Genomic DNA, 24,104 nt, shown 5'->3' with positions numbered 1-24,104 from the left:
ATGATTTTTCATTGGTTCCTTCTATATTAATCCAGGGTATGTCATATTTCTTTTAGGCATATCAGGGTGCAGTAAAGTCTGCACCTGACCCAGATGTTCTGTAGCAGCAAACCTTCGTTGGCATCCTAAAGACCTCTACTGGGTGCATGCAGGTTGTACTTAGTCAAAGTGGAAAGAAAACTCTATGAACCCACATCACACCTCAAAAAACCGTTGCAACTGAGTACAAGATGCAGGTCTGGGGAAGAAGCAGAACTCCTGCATGGTCCTCAGTCCCTGAGCGGATGCCCCCCTGCATAAGGCGATGTAGTCCAACATAGACCATGCATTCATGAATATCTAAAAGGGATGATAATCAGTACCCCAAAAAATAGGCGCCAGACTGTGAGGTCAATCTAAAGAAAGTTGCAGAGAGGCGCACTGATTACATTTTATTAAATGTTTACACTTTTCATTCACCCCCACCCCAGCCCCACCCTTGAGCATCATGAGTGGGAAGTGCTGCACCTGCAATTCTATGCATTTTACGCCATAGGCCTATCACTATGCACATGATGAGTGAAACAGAAGCATGGTTTACTTCGGTATTTACATTTACAGTGTAGACAAAAGAGGCCACAGATGAAAAAATGAAGGGGAGATTTAATTTTAAAAATAATAAATAATTGAGGCGCACGATAGGTGCTGCTTCATAAAAGGTATGCAGGACCCCAAATCCGTCATAGGGAGAGCACAAAAATTAAGGGGGAGCCACACTACCTCAGAATATTATCACTAAACTAGTGGGCAAACCCCAACTTCAGATTGCCATCTCGACCTCGGTCTTTAATATCTGCTTCACGTGACGTGCACAGCGATCGGAATAGCAGGCGAGAACAGCCATCACCAACGATCTTCAGGACGTCAAAGTTGAACGTCTTTTCTAGCCCTGGCCCTACCTTCCGGCTAGTATTCCTCCCAGTGCACGCACTAATTGAGGGGCGGTTGTGCTGGGAGGAGAGGAGGCCGCTCCTCCGGCTCCACCCTCCATGAGAGTTGGATTCATCGTTCTTTTTCTTCAGAATCCATATTCTGATAAAATCTCACCTCTTTGAAAAGCTGAAGGAAGGTTTCAGATGAAGGTTTTGTACATTATTGTAATAATCTGAAATGAGCACAGCTCTGGCAATCACAGATACCCCAGGGAAGAAATGATGCACCCACAAAGGTTGGATGGTGGCCTCTTAATTTAAGGACACTCACCCTGGCAAGCTCTTGATTCTTCTCTTCCAGCTGATTCTCCAGTTGTCTGAGATGTTCCTCTATGTTTCCATGCCTTTCTTCAGCCTGGAAAATACAAAAGATTGCAGGCTAGATTACTTCAAACTGATGGAATCATATGGACAAAGGAAAACTCTAAGTAAACAGGTACAGAAGCATGACATCTATAAATGCTTTTTGGCTGTCAACATAAGGATATACAGTTAGAGGTCTGATGAATGGTTTTTGATCCATAGGACAGAGTTTGCGCCTTGGTATCACAAATGCATATCACCACCAACATGTGTTGGCACAGAGGAACCTGCTCTCACTTCTAAACAGACAATCTCTATATAATTTTGCGAGAGGTCACTGGAGATTGAGCGTAGGAATGAGTTTACATGCTAGCTAGTGTCTTAGAGGTTATTTAAACCATATAAATCAGACTATTCCTACTCTGGGTAGGTTGTGCATTACTAGCTTTTCTAAAGCTAGAACTTAAATGGTTTTTTTTTGGGAAGAACTTTTACCTATTAATTCTGATTACCTGTTCTATAGACTGAGCGGCTTGGTACAGGCCAGGGTCTCTTATTGCTAACAGAGTCTTACTGAGGATGTCTTAAGGTGCCAATATGCCAAATTACAAGATAAAATCTTTCTTTACTGCACTTGCTATTAAAATGCTAGGAGCGAGAAAAAATAAATACTCTGGTTACAGACAGATGGAGCAAGATACCCTAGAACGGCCAGACATGAGACCCCTCTTGCATGGGAATGGGAGAGGACCTGAAGAGACCCGAGTAGTAGAATTGTTCTCCTTTTCTACTTTACCAGTTCTACCAGTGCTCGGAGAAGCACCAACAATAGTAAATTCCTTTTTTTGCAGTCTACCATAAAGCCTCTCGCCTGTGGAAGGGAAGCGTAGTGGATATAAAACTCGAGCTTTAGTAGTTACTTACAAGATATTGGTACACTACCAGATAATTCTACATCAGTTGTTAGTGCACCAATCTTCCTAGCAACCTTAATTCTTTGTTTCTGTAGCTATCGCAATAAAAATAGTCCAGCTACTGCAGGATCTGACTGTACTGATGCTGAGACGGATGATTCTAACTCTTGGGACATATAATTTACAACAGCGGCATTGGTTACCTGTGCATTTCTTGATGCGGTCCAAGGTGGCGATGATGGACTATAGAGCTGCAGCTCTACCGCAGTTCTTAGATTCTCCAAGGTGCAGCAAAAACTGCTCACCACTAATGCCCTCAGTCACTAACATTTTTTTCAGATTTTCAACGAGCTTAGGTGTGCAGAAGACAACTGCAGATGTATATGGGCTGTTTCTGGTCACAGATTAAGGATCTGCTTCCATTTACATCTGTATACAACGCCAAGTGCTCTGGACGATTATTCAGCTGGTCAACTTGTCTGCAGAGTGTGACTAGGTCCAGAAAGGACAACAAACAAATTGTGGCAGTAATGGACCTAACACACCGAAACAGGTACAAATCTCAAATGATATAGCATTTATGGGGCTTAACGCCAGAGGTTCAATAGTCATAGACTCCCTTAAGGAACAAATCTGTGAACAGTACAAAAACAGAGAAAATCACTCAAAATTCCATTCAATTGTTTATCACATTATCAAACTAGAGGTCACTAGGTTTTAAAATCAACAGTTTGTGATGTTGTCGGAAAGTAGCAGCTCTTGTGGGATCCACCCGATAAAATCAAGACTTTGTGCGTATAAAAAATATATACATTTAAGTTTTAAAATCAACAATTTGTGATGTTGTAGGAAGTTTTCAATTCTTGTGTGATCCACTCAATAACTTCAAATCAAGTCTTTGTGCGTATAAAAAATATATAATTTATTCTTCAGTTTCCACTTTTTCACAATCAACGTATCAGCCCGGCCCGAGAGTTTGATCTCGAAAAAGGACTTCATCAGGGATGCAAGAAATACATTGAAAACATATTTACAATTACATAAGCTGCATACTCTCCTTAAGGTGCTTACTTAGAGACTATGATTGCATTTATTATGAGTCCTGCTATTTGACAATAGCATGAAAAAAGTATTTGTCATCGACGTAGGTACTCTACTGAAAGAGTCCTAATGGAGATTACGACTGCACTTATTACGAGGAGACTATCAGTTCAGTTTAATGAGCAGAACTATTCATGAATAACAAGATACTATATATAGTGTGCATTTTCCATTTTAGACAACACATAACACTGGATTATAATACAAGGAATATTCATAATGGTGATGACTCAATAATGATGTTCAGCATTTAATGTAATTGTGAACTGTGAGTTGCTGAAAACGATTTTGAATACATTATCTTTAGTGTAACTGGATTGATAGCTGATATAGTGCTCATTTAAGTTTCTACATATTTTGTTAACAACTAATATATAGTGGGAGAATATATGGCTCACCGAATGGTTATGCGTTATTTTTTAACAATATAAAATATCCAGTTTATTTCAAACAAAATATTGTACAGTAGTGAGGTTCATATGGGTGTAAACATGGAGAACCATGGATTTAGTAAGAATCTTTACAACCCACTATTGTAATATGTATACATGGATGTTTGTATGATGAAACTGGGATGTTTTTACTTGTAAATATTTTTGTACGCATTTCTTGGCAGCTCTGGGGTAGTCTTTTTTTGTGACAACACGTGTTGCTAGGCTGATACACGGATTGTGACAAGTGGAAATGGAAATTGACCAATACAAGTATATATTGTTTATACAGACAAAGGAATTTATTGGGTGGAACCAAAACTTTCCTACACACATCAAGACCTGTTATTTTTGCAATTTAATGAACCTCAAGACCTGAGCACCGAGTCTTAAAGATGTGGGTGAAAAAGGTCCATGCACAACCAGCACACATTGAATCTTCATGACACAGGAAAAGCACCAGTGTCTAGAGGGCTTTCGGTGTGTAATCTTTTAAAGGCCGGTATGCTTTCTTGGTGGGTTACAGGTCACTGAATGCTCTCTCATTGTTAAGAATGAAGGGCAGTTGCCAAGGGGGAAATACATCTTTAACCTTCCCACTGTTTCAGATTTTCACGTTTTGTTTCCTCCCTCATGGGTAACACCATTAAATGTTGTTTTCCTCTGCAGGTTTCTCCTGTGACCACCTACCTTCGTCAGAGCCGCCACTCTCTGGGCCAGCTCGGCTTCCACCTCGGGCAGAGTCTCTGCTTTCCTCATGGTCTGCTGCAGCTTCTGCTCGGCCAGCTCCAGCAGCTCCTGGATATGGCGAGCTTTCTCCTCGCACTGCAAGAGACAGTAAATAAACTTAGGGCAGTGGCACTATATGAAGTCATTTGTGCAATCTGCGATCTCCTTATCGTTGTGATATTATCACTTACATTTGGTGCACACAATGAAAGAAATCAGAAAAACACAGTTACCATATGTTCTCGTCTGTGCAGGGGCGGCTCCTCCACTTGGGCGGAGGAGCGTCGCCCCACTGCTTTCTCACTGTGCGAGAAAGCCAGAACTTTGAACAGGACAAGGGAGGAGTGGTTTGGCCACTCCTGAGTGCGCAAAGACTGTTTGGTCGGCCTTCTTGGGCCACCCAAACCAGTCATGCGCACTCTGCCCTTCTCTATGCAGGCTGCATTGAGGCCTGCATGGAGAACATGGCCTCCCCATTAGCCCCTGGCTGGGCGCCATCCCAACCTTTCACAACGCTGCTAGCAGCATTGTGATTGGCTATGGGGAGGGTCCTGGCTGCCTGATCCCTGTTCCTGTTGTAAGCAGGAAAACAGGAGAGCAGGAGCAGTGAAGAAGCGGGACCCGGTGGAAAGGTAGTTTTTAATTTCTTTTAATTATGATCCCCCTTCCCACGCGACCCCCCCCTCCCGCCAGTAATGTTGGCCGCTTCTGCATCGGTGGTATCTGGGAGCATGCACAAAACCAGTTACTTAACAACATCATGACCTTTTTAATAAACATATGAAAATGTATAATTCAGCATGATCTTCACAATGGTTTCTACACATATAGCGTGAGATGCAGAATCCATGACGTATGCTATGGTCATAAGAAGACACCTTTTTGTGGAGGTTTGACTCCACTTCTGGATATTTTGACTAGTTCACTGCATACTGCAGAAAAAGTCACACGAGCTGGAAATATCTTGAAAGTCTAAGCCTTAACAGACGGGTATTTCACTTTGCAGAGCTCTTCTCTGAATTGTCTTTTTCCTGTCCCTTCAGGGTGTTAGAGTAATAGCAATGTATGAAACAAAGAATTCAAATTCCCAAACTGGGCTTAAGTAAAGGAAATGAAATGTGATGTAGGAAATGTGCTTTTCCAGTAGAGTTTTCCCCAGAGTGTTGTACTTTCTGTTGCAGATCACGCTTTTATGCCGATCATAGAACCCTGTGCACTTTACAACTGCCAACCATGGGTGCCCTCCCTTCCAAACATGTTAAAATTAGCATACATCTAATTGACACAATTAATAGTATATGCCAATGCTACCATGTTTAAAGGGAAGATTGCGGGCACTTTGTCACTGTTTTGCATGGGGTAAAGTGCCTAGTGTCCTAATGCCAACAAAAAGGGTTCAGACAGGGCTTAAAACAGGGCTTACTCTGCAGAAAGGGCACATTTCAAACACCCTGACAAGGACTGTGATTATTTAAGATAGGCTCTCACCCCTCTCAACTGATACTCTAATGTATTGCACGTAACCAGACATATAAAACAAAAGCTTACAAACACGATCAAAATGTTCACACAGTATGACAAAGAAATCCTTGTCACTGCAATTGCCAATAGGTCTTGCTTATAAATGAAAGTGACTTTTGTATCACTAATGGGTGTAGGAGTCTCCAAACCTTTCTGTACTAAGAGCTACTTATGTTCAATGAAATGCATTGAGAGCTATTAATATTACTAGGGTAGTATAATCTCAATGTTTTATATGCATATTAGTTCAACCAGGCAAAAGCTTTCTAATTTAATGGGCTGGGCTGCACACGGGTGAGCTACTCACAGGTATCTGGAGAGCTACACTAGCTCACATTCTACTGGTTGGAAACCCTTGAATAAGTCATCATACAGGCAACTCTTTAACTCATCCTTGCAAGCAGGCAAGTGATTACTCAATCCACTGACTCACACATAAAGTAAGCACCATACGCAAAATAAATTAAAAAACATACAAGTAGAAAAAAGAAAACATGCTGTCTTCTAATCATGGTGGGTATATGTTTGCAACAACAAAACTAAACAGCAGCGGGAGTCCATCTTGCAAAGGCGTTGCAAATAGCCTATCATTGTTTTAAAGTTCAGGCATGCCTGCCACATTTAGAGCTGTGTTGGTCATCTTGGAAAGGTAAAACAATTATATACAATGGACATCACCATTCCATAATGATCTCCTTGAGCGTAAGCGGTCACGTAGCAAGCGATGCACTGAAAATCAAATGAGCAGCAAGCAAGCATCTCATTAGCAATGCTTGGAGAGCTGAGTATGGTCATAAGAAACATACAAATAAAATGAAGGGAAGAAAAAAATTGAAAAGTCAACTATTAAAGGAGAACTTTCACAACTAAAGGACTAGCCAACCAGCCATGACTCTGAAGCATGCTCCTTTTCAGGTGAATGTACACACATGATTAGAAAATGGCATCCATCTCAAGGCAAAAGAGCCAATGACGCAGATGAAACCATTACCCATGCAGTTCGGTGTCATGGATGGAAACATAGTGTAAATGACACTGAGACAGACCAATGGCAGAACCAGGGCCGGACTGGCCATAGCGGGCACTGGGCATTTCCCCGGTAGGCCAGAGGGGTGGGGTCCGGTTTTGCGGTTGTGGGGTCCAGTTTTGTCACTGGGTGTAGTTTTGCAGCAGTGGTGAAATATCGGACCCCGGTAACAAAATAACAAAGGCAGCAGTACTCGCAACTAGAGCTTCTCAATGGCATAATAATAATAATAGTGTTATTTATATAGTGCAAACAGCTGCCTCAAACAGAGGTGTCCCGGCCATAAATCCCCCACCTCACCCCTCACTCCCCCTGGGGAGGTCAAGTGGAATTGCCAGGGCTAGTTTCTCTTCCCAGTCCGGCCGTGGCCAGGAGAGAGGAGAGTGTCTACTCAAAGCCCCTCTGTTTATCTGTAAGGATTATATATCATATATATATGGATATGCGTATTATTTATTTATTACAAGATCCTGGCAGACATTTAAGAGGAGAGTCCCTCAAGAATTATTACACTGCAAATCTTCTCCCTCCTGGGTTTGTCAGAGTTAGTAACCAACACGGAAATCCTTCTCTACAAAGGTAATCTGACATTATGTATAACAAAATACCTATTTGTTGGCTATATTATAGAGTAGTAACAATTCACACCTAAATGCCTATTGACTTGAACATATGCTTTTCCACAATAACTATGTCAGGTCTAGTGCTTTTTTCATAACATTTCATAATAAACAGATAAGGCCTATGGTCATGATCATTGGCTTGCCACCATAACCAACTCAGCCTAAGCTCCTCTCTCAGTAGGACTCTAAAGGTTATTTTGTAGTGATCTCTTTAAGGTCATATGACAGCAGCACTGTCAAGCCAGACCTAAATACCCAAGTAGATTAATGACTGTCCACCTCACACCGGTCACACTACAAGAGAAAATAAAACACTCTGTTAATTATCTAGTTATTTTAAACATTTTAATAGTATTTCAATGTCATGGGTGCCCCTAAAGTTCAAACTCAGTCAATTGATATATAAACAAATGATCATAGCTGCATGAAGGGCAAACACTTTTTTGGGAAGATCACAACTCTACCCAATCAAAAATATGTACTCCTGGCTCCCAACATGTGGGGAGATCCAAAGCCCTTCTCCTGGTGATACTCTCTTAATTGTCTGGTGATTGATTGTAGTAAAGTGACTCTTGTTGACATGTTCACCCCCACTATTTCCCTAGGATTTGATGTGATTTTGACTGGAAGAGCACTGAGTTCCTGCTAACCAGGTCCCCAGTGCCCTGTCTCTTTCCCATAACTGTTCAATTGTTTCACCAATTAGCAATACCTTTACCATTCCCTGTAAATCCCTAGTACATGGAACCCCTGGTACCTAGGGCAGGAAGGCTAAAGAGGGTCCATTGAGGGCTGCACCATGAGTTGTGTCACCATAAAGGACTCAACGGCAAATACATACAGACTGCCACTGCAGGCTGCATGTCTTGGTGCAGACAAAAGTGGATAATGACATAGCACACATCCCTGTGTGTCATGCCCACAGACACTGCATGTAGTATAGGTATGTCACTCCTACAGCAGGGCTTTGAGCCCCAAGGAAGGGGGGACTATACCGCATGCATGGACATATCTGCATGAACAGATGTCCCTGTGCTGGGTAATTCAATTGCTGCCAGTACAAGTGATCAGGGAAGCCATTTTAAGTACATGTGATGGATATTGGTAAACACAAGTTCCCCAGCTCCATGCTGAAGACAGGGATGTTTGGTATCAAACATTTTGTATAATTAAGCCCTCACTGATTCAATTGATGGATTTATTAATACATACACCCAGACAGCCCCTTAGAAGTGCCTCTGTAAACCTACCAACTACTAATGGCCTTAGCCAGCCTGCCACCATAGCCAGGTTTCTGACCCCCAAGGGTGAGGTACTCTGCTCTCAGAAGGTTTAAACAAAGCCTCCCCTCCCATAGGATGATCTGAGAATTTGCTTTCCAAGGCAGGGAACTTCAAAGAGCACATATCTGGCTTCCCTCACTGGAGAGGATGCTGACCCTTCTTGACCAGGGCCCATTTGGCACCTGGACAAGGTGGGTAAATTAGTAATTAGATGGACATTTTCACCTTCAGGCCAGTTCCACCCCTAAGGTTGACTGCCTGAAGTGAAGACGAAATTTCAGTCCACCATCTTGGTAATGGCAAACTTAGGAACTCTGGGACAGGCTTATGCCATATAGGGGCCGTAGTGACCCCAGGGGTAAGTAGCCCGTTGGTTACTACCCTACACTAACTACCCTAACACCCCTAAATCTAGCACTTAGGGGAGGTCCTGGCACCAGGAAATCCTGCTGACCAAAAGAAGAAGAATGATCAAAAAGCCACAAAAAGCAAGAACAGAAGAAGAAGCAACTGACCTGGTGCCAACCCTGTCGGCCTGTTTGGCTTGTCTCGACAATTGAGCCAAAGTCATCTTATCCTGAAATCAGCTGATTCTCCAAAGTCTGCAAGAACTGCCAGCACTTCTCCAGAGACTCAGGAACTCCAGTGGAGCAGCTGAGCTAATCCCCTGCACCCTGCAGGTGCCAAGAAAAGAACTGTGAGGCTCCAAGTCCACAAAAACCCAACTCCGGAAAACACCACTGCACCCAAGCAACCTAGCCCGAGCTGAAGTTGCCCAATGGTGCCAATGTGGTCACCAGAACCAGACTCAAATCCCACCTTGGGTTTCCCAGCTGTGGACTTCTCGATGCCTCCTGCAGCTTCTGTTGCAGGCCCCCTCTACTGCTCCCAGTGTAAAAACCTGACGCCTAAGGAGACCTCTGCACTCATCGACCCCGGCCTGTGGAGAAGAGGATCAAAGGTGTCCCCACAACCCTGAGCACCTTGAGGCCTGCATTCCTGTTTTGGTTCAGCACGACTGCCTCCCAGTCCAAACCTGCAGCCTCTTTTCCCGAATACCGATGAAGGTGACCTGCTGATGCAGCCTTGGACCTTGCCTTATACTCACCTTAAGTCCAGGAAATTGGTTTTGTAAGTTGATGTACTCTACCTGTATGCCACACTTGTGTTTCCTCCCATAGGAGAACATTGCAGCTACTGCAATTTGCACTGCGTCAACTTTTTAAACCTAAAAGTATTTCCCTTTTACTGATTCTGGTGCCTAAATATGTATAAAGATACGTGTTATTTTCATAAATTGGCGTGGATCTCCTTATTGAGTCATGTGCCTCATTTATTAGCAGTGTGTGTATTTTTCAGATGTCTAACACACCTCTCTGATAACCAAAGGCTGCTGTCCACCCTACCCCCTAAAAGAGCACCTTGGGAGTGCTAGAGCAAGACCCTGTCCACTAGTGAGTGAATACCTGGACTTTTTGCACGGTATACCTCATTTTGGTATACCATACAAAGAGCCAGGGGCCTCATTTATGAGGCCGTGCGTGAGTTTTGCGCTTCCGATGCGTCACTTTTTGTGACGCATCGGCGGCGTAAAACATGCGTCGTGTTGCGCACTATTTAGAAAGTGACGCATCTAAGCAGATGCGTCACTTTGTAAACCCCTGCGCTACATTTTACCTGCGTCAGGTATAATGTATGCAAAGGGGGCGTTCACACGCAAAAAGCCTCGTAATAGTGACGCAGTGAAATCTATGAAATTTCACTGCGTCACTTTTAGGACGCTGGTGCGTCAAAATCTTGCGCCTGCCTCACCGCAGGCGTAAGACTGATGCAAGCCCGTTCACATGGGGCTTTCCCCATGTGAAAGGACGCATTGCTGGAGTTGCGTCACTTTTGTGACACACCCCAGCAATGCGTGACTTTTGCGCTTACAGATACGTCAGAAATACTGACGTATCTGTAACTCCTTGCGACATGATGCGTCCTATTATAAATAGGACGCATCAATCATGTCGCAGGGAGAGCGCAGTGAAAAGTGACGCATCGCTGTTTTCACGCAGTGATGCGTTACTTTTCATAAATAAGGCCATAGCTTCCTACATCGATGCACTGACAAGCTACTCCAAAAGAATTACAAGAAAGTCAAGGAAATGTAAAATATTTAAAACCCTTCATAGTGTTGTGCAGGACTTAATGGGGATCCAGACATGTAGTGCATACATTTTCATTTGAGGTAGGGGTATGTCTCTTTAAAGATTGACTATATATTTAAGACAAACAATGGATTAGAATTGTGTCCAAGGGGGCCAACCTGAAGGATCTTTCTAAACATGGCTATGAGAGTGGGGCTTGGGGAGCTACCACATTGTGCAGGGGTGCTTTGCAAAATGCAAACAACTGATCTAAAAGGTGACAAGTGGTGCAATATTCAAGCAAGTTCTGCCCATGAGTACAAATAGTGTGCTGGTACAAGCGAATTTTACACAGGTTATAAATTCCACATTGGGAGTTGGAAGATTTTTCAGACCCGAATCAAACCTTCCAGATGTGTTTGCAAGGCCACTGAGTGGGCTATGTCACTTCCACTGGCTGTATGTCCGAGCACATTTGATGGCTCAAGCATCAAGCCACTTCTGCCTCAAACACGGAGAGTTGTTGTTTAAGATGGAAAGAAAGTAAAATCAACTGTAACTAAATCCAGTTTGATGATGACTTTTCGGACTGTTCCCTGTATTGAATCCCTTGGTCTACGGCATCTGATGTTAGAATCTTTCTGGGTCTTAGACATTTTCAATTTCTCAACAGACAGCATCTTGTCTTCCTTCTTTCATTCTCCCCAACAAACTTAGGCCCAAATATCATTATGGTTCAGGCAAGGAAGCCAACACTCCCAGGTTTGGAAACAAGTCATGGGCACTGAGAGTCAATCTGTGCTGAGAAAAAAACTCTTGCCATGTTCCACTGACAGTCAAAGAATGTTTCTTTGAAGCAGACAATCTTTATTTTTTGTGGTTCCGAACTGTCTCTTAAAGTCAGTGGGCTAAGTGAAGAGACAGGGTTTTTAACAGCTGCGCTAGCAGGGTATTGATGGTATTTACCATTGACAGCTACAAGTTTAGCAATCACACTTTTCTGAAGTTATCTATGTTGCTAGTTATTGCAACACCATAACTGTAGAGGTAAGATTGTGCTCCTCTTTTTATGCAAAGCAATTTATAGTTTACTCTTATGAGACTTATAGGTGCTGAATGTATCATTTTTCAGACTTCAGCAGATTGTTTACTGCAAAATGCCCGTAGGAGAATTTTTTTCTACCAATATCATGATTATTCTGTGCTCCTGCGACTCTTGTATTTTCATTTGTCACTCTAATGATTGACCTATTGTTGCTCCTGATAATAACAGATGAAGCTATAATTGAGGGACTGAATACAAGAGATTGACTAACATGTTTGTAGATATTATATTGTCTTAAGCCTGTTCTGTAATAAATTCACCCTGGATTTTGAAAACACTCTGAACTGGGCTGTTGTTCTGAAATTGTAATTCTCCTAGACCGAACCTCAGCAACCAACTCTGGAGATCATAAAATACTAGTAAAACTGTTAGGGAACTGGCCATGAGATATCTTCAATGGCTCACCAGTGGGGCCAGTGTTTAGGTCTTGCCCAGGCAGTGTGCTGTCTCTGCGAGACATGCTGTATTCAGGGTATGGGCTTTAAAAGCTCCACCAATTTTCAAGGACTACCCCTGTTTCAAGTGTTGTTATAGAGAGCTTGTGAACAATATTTATTTCTTTAATCTGGAGTACTCGAGCCCAGTGCTCTTGGTTTACAGAGCTCTGTTGTAAACAGGGCTGTAAATCTTCCTCTTATCTTGCCACAGTTGCTGTGCATTCAAAGACCGAGGTCTATTTTGGCTGCACCTGCCTCATTCTCCCTCATGGTTTTGAAATGCACGGCCTGGCTTCACAGTCCCTGCCTTCCCATGGCTCTGCCGAATCAATCTCAGAGCTCAACGAGCATTTGCAATGCAATAGGTCTTGCATTTGCGAGAGTTTGAGCTACTGGCATTGTAAATGACAAAGCCTTTTTTATGTGTTTTGGAAACCTGCAAGTGGTGCTTAAACATGGGCTTTGTACTTATAATGGTTGCCTACAAGAAGCAAGGCTGGCAGTAACTGCGCCTCTTTTACTGCCAGCCTTGCTTCTCGTATGCAAGGACAATAGGTACAAAGTGCATCTTTACACACCGCTTTCTGGTTTTCAAAACACATAAATAAAAGACATTGTAATTTACAGTGTCGATAGCTCAAACTCTCGCAAGTGCGAGACTTATTGCATTGCAAATGTCAGATAATTAAAGTTAGTTTCCTATGATCTTTAGCGAAAACCTTCGGGGGTGGGGAGTCCCTTGGGGATCTCCTCTGTCACCCCTTCTACTCAACATATTAATGAAAGTTTGGTGCAGCTGATCTCACAAAGCAAATTAGGAGTTCATATGAACTTTAACAGCATACAAATATATATCACTGTGGGCAGTATCAAGCTTCACATAAACACCACCAGCTGCCTCACATGCTTTCCCAATTAGATGAAAGAAGTGCCCCAGCTTGAATGCATCACAAGTGAAATCCACAGAGCTGGGGATAGTCATCGCAACATCCTTTTTGGTTGCTGTCTTGCGTCATTGGGTGTTCTGCTTTGGGATCCCTACTAAAGAGGTTAAAAACCTTGGAGTGCATTTTGACAGGGTTTGACTTTGATTAGTGTTTTGATCAACACATTTCTGTGGTGATCATACACATTAATTTGCATTGCATGCTGCTGCGGAGGGTACTCCTGTTGTTACAGTGACCTGACAGAGCTGTGGTTTGGTGCTATTGAGACTAAACTACTGCAACCTAGTTTTCTCTGCAGTACCAAAGAAGAAACTATGAAAACTCTAAGAAGGGACTGTTGAAGCAGCATCGAGATGGGAGCTGAGATTGCTTCCCGTATGGCCCAAAGTACATGAGTGTTGTTGTAGTTCAACAAAAAGAGAGGTAGGGAAAACGTAGTAAAACACTCTTAATCCCCAAATATATCGTTCAAAACAAGGAAAGAGTGTAGAGAGACTCTCAATAAGACAACCAGAACAAAGAAAGTATACAAGACCAGTTAGGTTTGTATAGAAGGCCCTCACTCACCAACCTGGTTGGTGACATGCTTCATCATCGGGTCCCACTGGTAGAGGCCGAATGCCTCCCCAGTGTGCTTCAACGCCAGATTTACTGCGGAGCGGGTAAAGTGAAATTGTAAGTGCAAAGTACATGAGCACAGCAATCATGTAGAACGGTCACGTTCTCCACTTCTCCAGCGCCATTAAACAAATTACTCATTAGGCGCAGATATAATACTTATATATTCATTAAATAACTCAGCTCAGTAACTTTATAAAGATCATAGGAAATGAACTAATCTGCTGAAACTTTACCTTTAACTTTTCTGTGTCTATGCTATGCATGCAACTATTAGGGTTTATGTAAGGGGTGCTACTCTCACCTAATAGCCAAGCATAAGTGCCTGCTCTGTGAGTTCTTATGACACAGGCTTTATAGCTAGTTTCAGTCTCTGTTGATCATCTCTGAACACGCTTTTTGAATTGGCTTGGCTCAAAGCAGTCACACGGTCTGCGGCGTGGTGACAGTCTCAGGGTGCAGCAGAAGTAGTGGGCGGTGGCCGCAGAAGGGGGCTGTGCGCAGACCAGAGAGACCAGAAAGCCAATCACAAAGGGGAAGGTTTGCAGTGAAGATACAGATGACAGGCACTCAGTCCTCAGTGCCCGTGCACCTCTTGAAGACATCATTGTGCATCGCAATGAACGGTGCAGGCTCACAGGCCATGCAGGGTCATCACAACACTGGAGGAGCTGCTGTCTGGCCAATGAAAGGTGAACGTACACGAGCTTCACAAAGTCATCAGCACCTAATGAAGGAGAAGGTCTACAACAAATATAGGGTACAGATAGAAACATGGGCCTCACAAAGTCATCAGTGCCACATAGACCTAGTCTCTCATAACGGCAGTAGAGGTAAGCTCACTAGCTTCGCAAACAACACGTAGGAGGGAGGCATTAGTGGGCCCCGGTCTTACTAGGTGCTTCCAAGCACCTCACAGATTGTTGATGAACACCAAACGTGGGATTCCCTTAAGAGGGCGGGTCCTCTCCTCGTCGAGCTGCCCATGCCAAGTGTCCTATGTCCGGCGAAAGTTTACTCCTCAGTCATGAATGTCCCTTGAAAAGAAGGTGAACCGGAGTCAAGTCCGGTCCTTGGCCCTCGTCTTCCTCTGCAGGTGTGTCCAAAGCTTCAAGAACGAGGAGGCAAATCCTGGGCATGCTGCAGGGGTTGCCCTATACTCAATTCTGGGAAAAGTTGTAAAATCCAGAAAAATATTATGTTAGCCCAAAACCCTTGGGGTATCAGTTAATTTAAGCTCCATTTGCTATGCAGTGTGCCCGAACTCCATCTGTTTTTTGTTTGTTGCCGTTTTATATAGCACAAACTCGACCCGAAGGTATTGGAGCACTTTACATGAGCACCCCGTTATGTTACACAAGGACATATTCATTTTCTGTTAGGCACGGGGAGATTAAGTGCTTTGCTCAGAATCACAGGATGCTGAGCTGATGCCGACTCTCGAAACCGGTTCCCCAGCTCTCAAGTCGGCACCTCTGGCCTTAAGACTACATCCTCTCCCCTGGTTTCGTGTATTCAAACTCAGGCAATCCTCGCTGGAAGCAGCAAAGCACAGGACACAGCAATGGGGCATGGAGTGCCTCTCCACTGCCAGAATTGTGCAAGCAGTCCTTCCCATCTATTTATTTCCTTGTGTAGAGCCTGCACAAGGCAAGACTCAGGTGGGTCTCCTGGGACTGTCTTAGTTAGGTTCAGTGAACAACAAACTCTCTCTACTTGCGCTTCCTCCAGCATGGGGTTGGAGAGCAGCACAGCTGTACTTGGAGTTACAAAACCTTCTAAAGGGGCGTAGGGACTGACAGGAGACGCGCCAGGGGCGTGCAAGGAGCAGAAAGGAGGTTTGCGCTTTTACCTCCTTAAAAGTGTCAGATATAGTAAGGGCGCACTAGCTCACATGTCCCCCAAGCACTCTTATGCAACTACACATGCAGTCAGAGGGAATGAGAAAGTCCAATTCTGGCCTGCTAAATGGATTTAGCAGGAAGAGGCAGGAGACAGGCTCCAGCAAGGATGCAGAGAAAAGAACCTGTACTCATATTATAATCAGATGCTATCAACGTTTACTGATGCTGTAATTATGTCATGGAGGCAGTAATCACCCACTTTAAAGGAAGTACAACTTCAGGAGGACCCCAAATACCCAAAAAAGACATAGCACTCTACTGTCAATCAACATACAATAAATGTACATTTACCTGCCATGAGACTCATGACATGGGTCTCTTGCACATGAAGACACACCTGATCTTCCAGAACATTAAAAAGATCAGCAGGTTGTCACATGGAGACTGCACTAGTGTCACCCTACATATAGAAAAAGACACACAGATGACGGGCGGAAAGTAGAGCAAATTAAACATTCACCCCCAATCAAGGGTTCTGGGACAAATCCATCTTTTACTCACCATGCCACCCCAGTTTGGACTCAGCTATTTGCAAATCAGTCTTTAACCTGTGCCTCATGGGAACAGTCCAGAACCTATATGGTTATAGAGCTCGACATTTTGAGGATCACACCATAAAATATGTCATTCTGTACATTGCAGGCTCCAAGAAAGACCCCAATAATGTTTATCGAGTTTGGAGAATGGAATTGACAACCCTACCTTTTTAAGGCGTGGAGGAGACTAATCAGGACTGAGGGTGGAGCTGCAAGGAACATGGTAAGCCAAAATGCTAATGCCTATTAGAAAAATGATAGTGCTGTAAACCATTTATCCTTCTGAAGTCGATAAAAGGAGTATCATTAAGTTGGGTAACAATAAACATGTTATTCAGCGCCAAGATTGAGTGAACGTTATGTTGTTTTACTATGTTATTTCATGAGCTTGGTTCTTGGGAGTGAAGCACACAAGTGCACTCCTTAGATTACTTGGTTGACAACTTAAACCAGAAACCGGGAAGCTCAGGAACTGATGGGCTAAACTCCAAACAAGCTTTATTCGACTTGTAATCTAAACCAGTCAATCACTATTTTCCCTAAATAAAGAAAGAACATCTCATGCACTAGAGAAGAAATCAGCCAACAATGATAGAACAAAGCAGATGTGGTGCCTAATGACGTCATCTAACAAAGCACATACGGTATGAGGAGAGCAGGGCAGGTGGCTGGTGGTCCAAGTACCATCTCAAGATCCAGATCTGAGGGCCCTGACAGCGGCGAAGCTTCCAGTGGTTCAGCAGGTGCAGTGGTGATGAGCCTGTGGCCACCACTGAACCCATATTTTTGCATGAATTCACAGTTCAATCAGCAGTCCATTTGCTTCCCTGCACTAGAGCCCCCAGCACACTGGCTGTGACACTGATCCCTGATGGAAGATCATAGGAAACGGGAGTATCAGCTATGACTCGATGAGCACTTCTTCAGAGTCCGTTGAATCAACAGAATCTCTGATCGAACAACAGTGAAGAAAACTCCACCACTGGAAACCACCGAAAGAATGTCGGACTCAGAGGGTAACCAACCACAAACTCTTGAACCAAAGGAATCATTGTCTTGCCGAGGTCAAAAAAAGCCCGATCGGTCACCCGAGACCACACTGAACTCAGAGAACTTTTGACATTCTGAGAGCAGTGCAACATACCTCGAAGACTCAACACAATCACCAAGTGAGCGGGAACCCAAAACAACCACAACCAACATGACATCTTCAGTAACAGGAGGACAGTGACCTACTCAAGAACCTGGTGTTTGTAATGTCCTGGGGCGCGAGGTAGCGGTCCAGTCTACCCACGCCCCAGACGCAAGTGAACACTGACGCATGACGTCACGCACCTGTTGATATAAATAAAGGAAGCGTGGCCCAGGCGCGGCAGTCGGAGCCACGAGGGAACTAAGAGCCGTGTGTCCCGTGTGCTCTTTAGCTGGCGGCGCCGCGCTTGCATGCGCTATCGCCCATCAAGGCCATTACACTGGCAACAAGGCTATTTCAGAACTCATGCTGTGAAATTCACACCCCCTCGCCTCCTGATGGCCCACACTGCGTGTCCTGCTGATTGGGGCTGATACATCTCACAATGATTCCTTTGGTTCAAGAGTTTGTGGTTGGTCACCCTCTGAGTCCGACATTCTTTCGGGTGGTTTCCAGTGGTGGAGTTTTCTTCACTGTTGTTCGATCAGAGATTCTGTTGATTCAACGGACTCTGAAGAAGTGCTCATCGAGTCATAGCTGATACTCCCATTCCCTATGATCTTCCATCAGGGGTCAGTGTCACAGCCAGTGTGCTGGGGGCTGCACGTGAGATTGCCTGAGGGATGTCCCCACCCCCGTGGTGCCAGTGAGATTCGGTCCCCTGAGGCCTCTGCATTTACCCAAAGGGAGAAAATCGTGTCAGAGGATCCCAGCAACACCCAGAAGCTGCCCCACACCCCAGTGCCATGTGTGCCTGCATCTGAGCACAGGCCAGAGTGGCTGATTAAGCTGTCGGTGAGGTGAGAAGGAAGGCTGGCCACAGGGGAACACCCCAGCATTGTCCTCCTGACTCCTGGACAGGCCACGTCCAGCGTGCCGCGGAGGTGAGCGGTGCACGTGCTGCGCAGAGGGTTTACGCACGCGTCAAGATGGCGTCCATTCCCGCCATAGAACCATTCATAGTGGATGGGGCCCCGTCATCTCTAGCCCCACGATGGAGAGACTGGACAGATTGCCTCCAGATCTACTTTAAAGGGGCGGGCACGGCCCGAGAGCGATGCAGAGCCCTGCACCTCCATCTCGGAGGTAAAGACATCCACCGGATCTACAAAACGTTAGTAGAAGCCACGCCGAAAACATATCACACTCTCCTCAATGCATTGAACGCTCATTTTTAACCGATGGCGAACAGGGACTATGAGAGATTCATCTTTTGCCAAGCCAAGCAGGAAGCCGATGAGTCATTGGACGCTTTCCATGGACGATTGAAGGAGTTGGCCAGCACTTGCGGCTTTCGGGATGAACAAGAAGAAATCCGAGGGCAGATCATCCAAGGCTGTTACTCCTCCAAGCTCCGAGTCACCATCCTTCAAGAAGACGGCAAGCCACTTGCGGACATCCTCACCCTGGGCCGCTCCAAAGAACTATCGCAGGCGAGAGCCTCCCACATGGAAGCAGCCGACACCGACCCATCAAGACAGAACAAGTCAACTCGGCGAAGAAAGTGAACGTGGTAAGACCCAAAGCATGCCAAAATGTGGGGAAGAAACAGCAAGACAAAGGGCAAGGGTTTGGATATTGCGGAGGCCCGCCCCACCGCATGCAGGACTGCCCGGCGAGAGGAAACAAATGCAGCGCATGTGGGTGGATGAACCACTTTGCAGCGGTGTGCAGGTCGGCGAAAGCCAAGAAGGAAGCTGCACAAGCCGTGCTGGAAGAACAGGACAGTGAGGACATGGACGACGACGACAGGTGACTTTTCGGTCCACTATGTGTTTGCGATCGACCAGCCACAAAGGAAAAAGCGGCGCCTCCCTAAGTGCCGCATCAAGATCAACCAGCAGGAAGTGAGAGCCACCATCGACACAGGGGCATCCATTGAGCTAATGGCCGCGAACGTGTACAACCAGCTAAGCACCCGGCCTCCACTCCGCGAAGCAAGAATCAGAGTATTCGCGTATGGCCAGAAGACACCCATCCCCCTGATAGGGTGTTTCAAGACTGAACTGCAGCATCAAGGCCTGAAAGTACCCACCACCGTGTATGTCACGAAAGAGGGCAGTGGCATGCTAATAAGTGGGCAATCAGCAGAAGAATTGAAGCTAATATCATTTGCTATGGCCGTGCTAGAAGAGGAACTGGACACTATCATGGAATAATTTGGTGAATTGTTCAAGCACATCGAATGCCTGAAAGGGAAGGAAGTCTCCCTCCATATCGACCCGTCGGTCCAACCAGTGGCACTGAGGCACAGGCGCATTGCGTTCCACCTGAGGAAGAAAGTTGAAGAAGAGCTGGAGGCGTTGGAGAAACAAGGCATCATTGAGAAGGTCAGCGGGCCCACCCCGTGGGTATCCCCGATTGTGGTAGCCCGGAAGCCGAAACAGCCGGGACAAGTCCGCGTCTGCGTGGACATGCGCCTCCCAAATGCAGCGGTAAAGAGGGAGCGACATCTAACCCCAACCATAGACAACATCCTTGGAGAATTGAATGGCGCAAGATGGTTCTCAAAGATGGATCTTCGCTCCAGTTATCATCAGCTACCACTCCACCCAGACTCTCGATACATAACCACTTTCGCCACGCACGTTGGCCTCGGAAGATACCGGGGTCTCAATTTCGGAATCTCAAGTGCCGCCGAGGAATTTCAAAGTACCATCCGAGAAGTCATCAGTGGACTCCCAGGAGTCCTAAACGTGAGCGATGATTTGCTAATACACGCATCATCAATAGAACAACACCATCAGAGGCTGAGAGGAGTCCTCCAGAGGATCAAGGAGTCCGGCCTAACCCTACACCGGGAGAAGTGGCAGTTCTTACAGAACAATATCAGCTTTTTCAGGTATACATTCTCTGACCAAGGCATAGCGCCGGACCCCGACAAGGTGAGAGACGTCCAAGAAGCCCCGGCCCCATCCAACATCTCGGAAATCAGGAGCTTCCTGGGCATGGTGAACTTCTGCGGACGGTTCGTCCCCGACCTCTCCAACCTCACCAAGCCCCTCAGGGAACTGACAAAGTCCACCACCACGTGGCAATGGGGCCCAGAGCAAGAACAGGCGTTCAAAGACATGAAGGCCGCTCTGTCAGCAGACACAACTTTGTCCTACTTTGACTCCACCAAGCCCACCAATGTGGCTGTGGATGCCCGCACCTATGGGCTTGGAGCAGTGCTAACGCAGCTTCAGGGTACCGGAGAATGGGCGCACATCGCATACGCCAGCCGCTCCCTAACGGACACTGAGCAAAGGTACTCGCAGATAGAGCAGGAGGCCATCGACATCCAATGGGCCTGCCGGCATTTTCATGTCTACGTATATGGCCATTCCTTCACGGTATCTACAGACCACAAGCCTCTCATACCACTATTCCAGGGTTCAGTGTCAAAACCGCCACCGAGGATTGAGAAGTGGATACTTCAACTGAAAGGGTATGATTACTGAGTAGAATACAAACCGGGATCAACGAATCCGGCAGATTATCTCTCGAGACACCCCAGAGCGGCCACAAAAGCCGAAAGAGACGAGGCGGAGGATACCGAGGAATACGTTTGACTGGTGACGGAAAGATCACGGCATCTACCCATGAGCCTAGTAGCCATCGTAGAAGCAACCCGGAGCGATGAGTGCCTACAATTAGCAGCAGATGCTGTCCTGTCCAACGACTGGTGCCCCATCCAAGCCACAATGAGCAGGCGGACGCCACAAGCCAGAGCGACACTCGAGTCCATTATGAGGGTCAAAGAAGAGCTGTCCCTCGACTGTCAAGGATGCCTTTTACGAGGACCGAGATTAGTCATGCCTGCCAGCCTAACCCAACAGGCTGTGGAGTTGGCGCATAGGGGAAACCAAGGCATGGTCAAGATCAAGAGCCGGCTGAGGGCCAAGGTGTGGTTCCCGGGAATGGATGCGATAGTAGAACAGACAGTCCGAACCTGCACCTGGTGTCAAGCTGAGGGACAGCCAGATCGCCCTCACCCGGTTATCACCGAGGAAAACCCCCAAAGACCATGGGAGTGTGTGAGTGCAGATTTCGGGCACCTTCCTGATGGACGCTATGCCTTAGTAGTCATTGACGACTTCACAAAGTATCCGGAGGTGGAGATCGTCGGAAGCCAGAGAGCCATGGAAGTCATAACCAAGTTTGAAAAGATTATCGCCACGCATGGTATCTTCGAAGTGGTCAAGACGGACAATGGTCCCCCCTTCCAGGGGCAGGAGTTCGCGGACTACCTAAAAAGCTGGGGGGTCCATCATCGGAAAGTAACCCCACGCTGGCTCCAAGCAAATGGGGAAGTAGAGAGATTCATGCGCACGCTCAACAAAACAATACGCATTGCGCATGCCGATGGATCACCAATGGAGAGAGCCATCTAAAGCTTCTTGAGAGAGTACCGGCTGACCCCACACCTCACGACCGAAGCAGCACCAGGGCCGCCAACCATGGGCTGCGTAGTGAAAGACACCATCCCGAATCACCCTACTTGGGTCCCTGCCCAGATTGACGCGGAGAGGACTTTGGCCAACCGGACCCACTCTAACGACCAGGCCAGTAGCAGGCGAGGTGCCAGAGAATCTGAGATTCAAGCACGAGACCAGGTGTACGTCAAGGATCGATATCCAGGGAGCAAGTTCCGACTCCCGTTCGAGCACCGACCATGGACAGTCTTCCGCCAAACCGGCACCATGGTGACAGCTCAGAGGGGAACCGAGACCGTCACTCGTAACATTTCATTCTTCAAGAAGGTACACCCAGGGACGCCCCCTCATCCAAGGAATGACCCTTTAAGAGACAGTCCGAGTCAACTTAGAGAGGATAGCGAAGCGGAGCTGCCGGAACAGTACCCATCGAAAGAAGAGTACCCTTTCGACCAAGACAATCAACCACTGCTGACAACCCCAGGGAGGAGCCTACTGAGCTCTCCGGCACCATTCGGGGAAAGGACAACCCCACAAGAATGACACCACTGGTGCCCAGGGCCGGACTGGGAACCGAAACCGGCCCTGGCAAAGTGCTCGGCCGGCCCCACCTCCCCCCGGGGGGTTGGGGGGTGCGACCGTGCTCTTTGCTAGGGCCGGTTTTCGGCCGATTTTGTTACAGTGCCAAAACGACCCTGTAACAAAACCGGCCCCCTGTGGTCCAAAACCGGCCCCCACCCTCGCGGCCGACCGGGGGATTGCCCGGTGCCTGCAACGGCCAGTCCGGGCCTGCTGGTGCCCCCGTCCAGAGGAGGACAATCCAGGTATGGGTTCGGAAAAATCCAGCACCATCATCCCAACTAGCTAACTTTCTGGTGTGATGATCCGAGAACTGGGACTGGCAGAATGGTAACAGATCCATCGTTTCATTCCATTTTGTTTTGTTATGTTTGCTGTTTTAATAAAGGTTAGAAGGAATGTAATGTCCTGGGGCGCGAGGTAGCGGTCCAGTCTACCCGCGCCCCAGACGCAAGTGAACGCTGATGCATGACGTCACGCGCCTGTTGATATAAATAAAGAAGGCGTGGCCCAGGCGCGGCAGTCGGAGCCACGAGGGAACTAAGAGCCATGTGTCCCGTGTGTTCTTTAGCTGGCGGCACCGCGCTTGCACGCGCTAGCACCCATCAAGGCCATTACAGTGTTCACCAACCAGATGTTAGGGAAGACACAGGGATTTTCTCCTCAGGTGGGGGGATGTCATGTCATTCGGCTTCAAGAATTGGAGATATATTATGCCAATGACGGATTATTGTTCTTGAACACAAAAGATCACTTCAGGATGAAATCCTCCCAGATCCACAGCTGATGTACTGAACACCACTCTACGGAAAAGAAGTGTCAGGAGAGTGGAAATTAGATCCCCCAGAAGTAAAGAAATGAATATATCACAGAGTACTTATACAGTAAACAATAGATTAATGGCGACCCTGTAGTGTTGGTTCTCCTCATTCTAGACAAAATAAACAGTCAAACACACTGACAAGGACAGTAAAGATTAGTCCAGAAACACACAGAGGTAAGGTGAGCGCTATCACACAGGCAGAGAAAAACTCCACAGGCTTAGGGAATGTTGTCACACACACACAAGGAGGGTGGACACAATGGCAGGCACAGACTTGTAGAGTGAAAGTTATCGTGCACACAAGCAGCATGAACAATATCGCACATATGAACCTAAACATGACCTAATCTGGCCACACGCTGAATTCATCAATATATGTGAAAACATGATTTAGAAATATTCAAATAAAAATATATGTCAAATAAGTTTTAACATATGTCCGTGCTTTGTTGTTTTCCCATTCGTCCAGTAATCATAATAAACATGATAGAAAGTGCCAAAAACAGAACC

At 46.1% G+C, this 24,104-nt stretch overlaps 1 protein-coding gene across 1 annotated transcript in view; it reads right to left on the bottom strand.

The window, feature by feature from the left end:
• PPFIA4 (PPFI scaffold protein A4) overlaps positions 1–24,104 on the bottom strand; it is a 1,997,086-nt gene that overhangs the window by 1,170,387 nt on the left and 802,595 nt on the right. The window contains exons 13-14 of the mRNA XM_078644121.1: positions 4,411–4,545; positions 1,243–1,326 (exon numbers count right to left, since the gene is read on the bottom strand). Of these exons, the coding sequence (XP_078500247.1) occupies positions 1,243–1,326; positions 4,411–4,545 (219 nt within the window). The remainder of the gene's footprint in view (positions 1–1,242; positions 1,327–4,410; positions 4,546–24,104) is intronic.

This window comes from Lissotriton helveticus, chromosome 5_1 (assembly GCF_964261635.1).
Source record: "Lissotriton helveticus chromosome 5_1, aLisHel1.1, whole genome shotgun sequence".
In the NCBI taxonomy this organism is placed as follows: Eukaryota; Metazoa; Chordata; class Amphibia; order Caudata; family Salamandridae; genus Lissotriton; species Lissotriton helveticus.
Note: the sequence above shows the minus strand (reverse complement) of the source record. Positions and strands in the feature narration are given on the sequence as shown.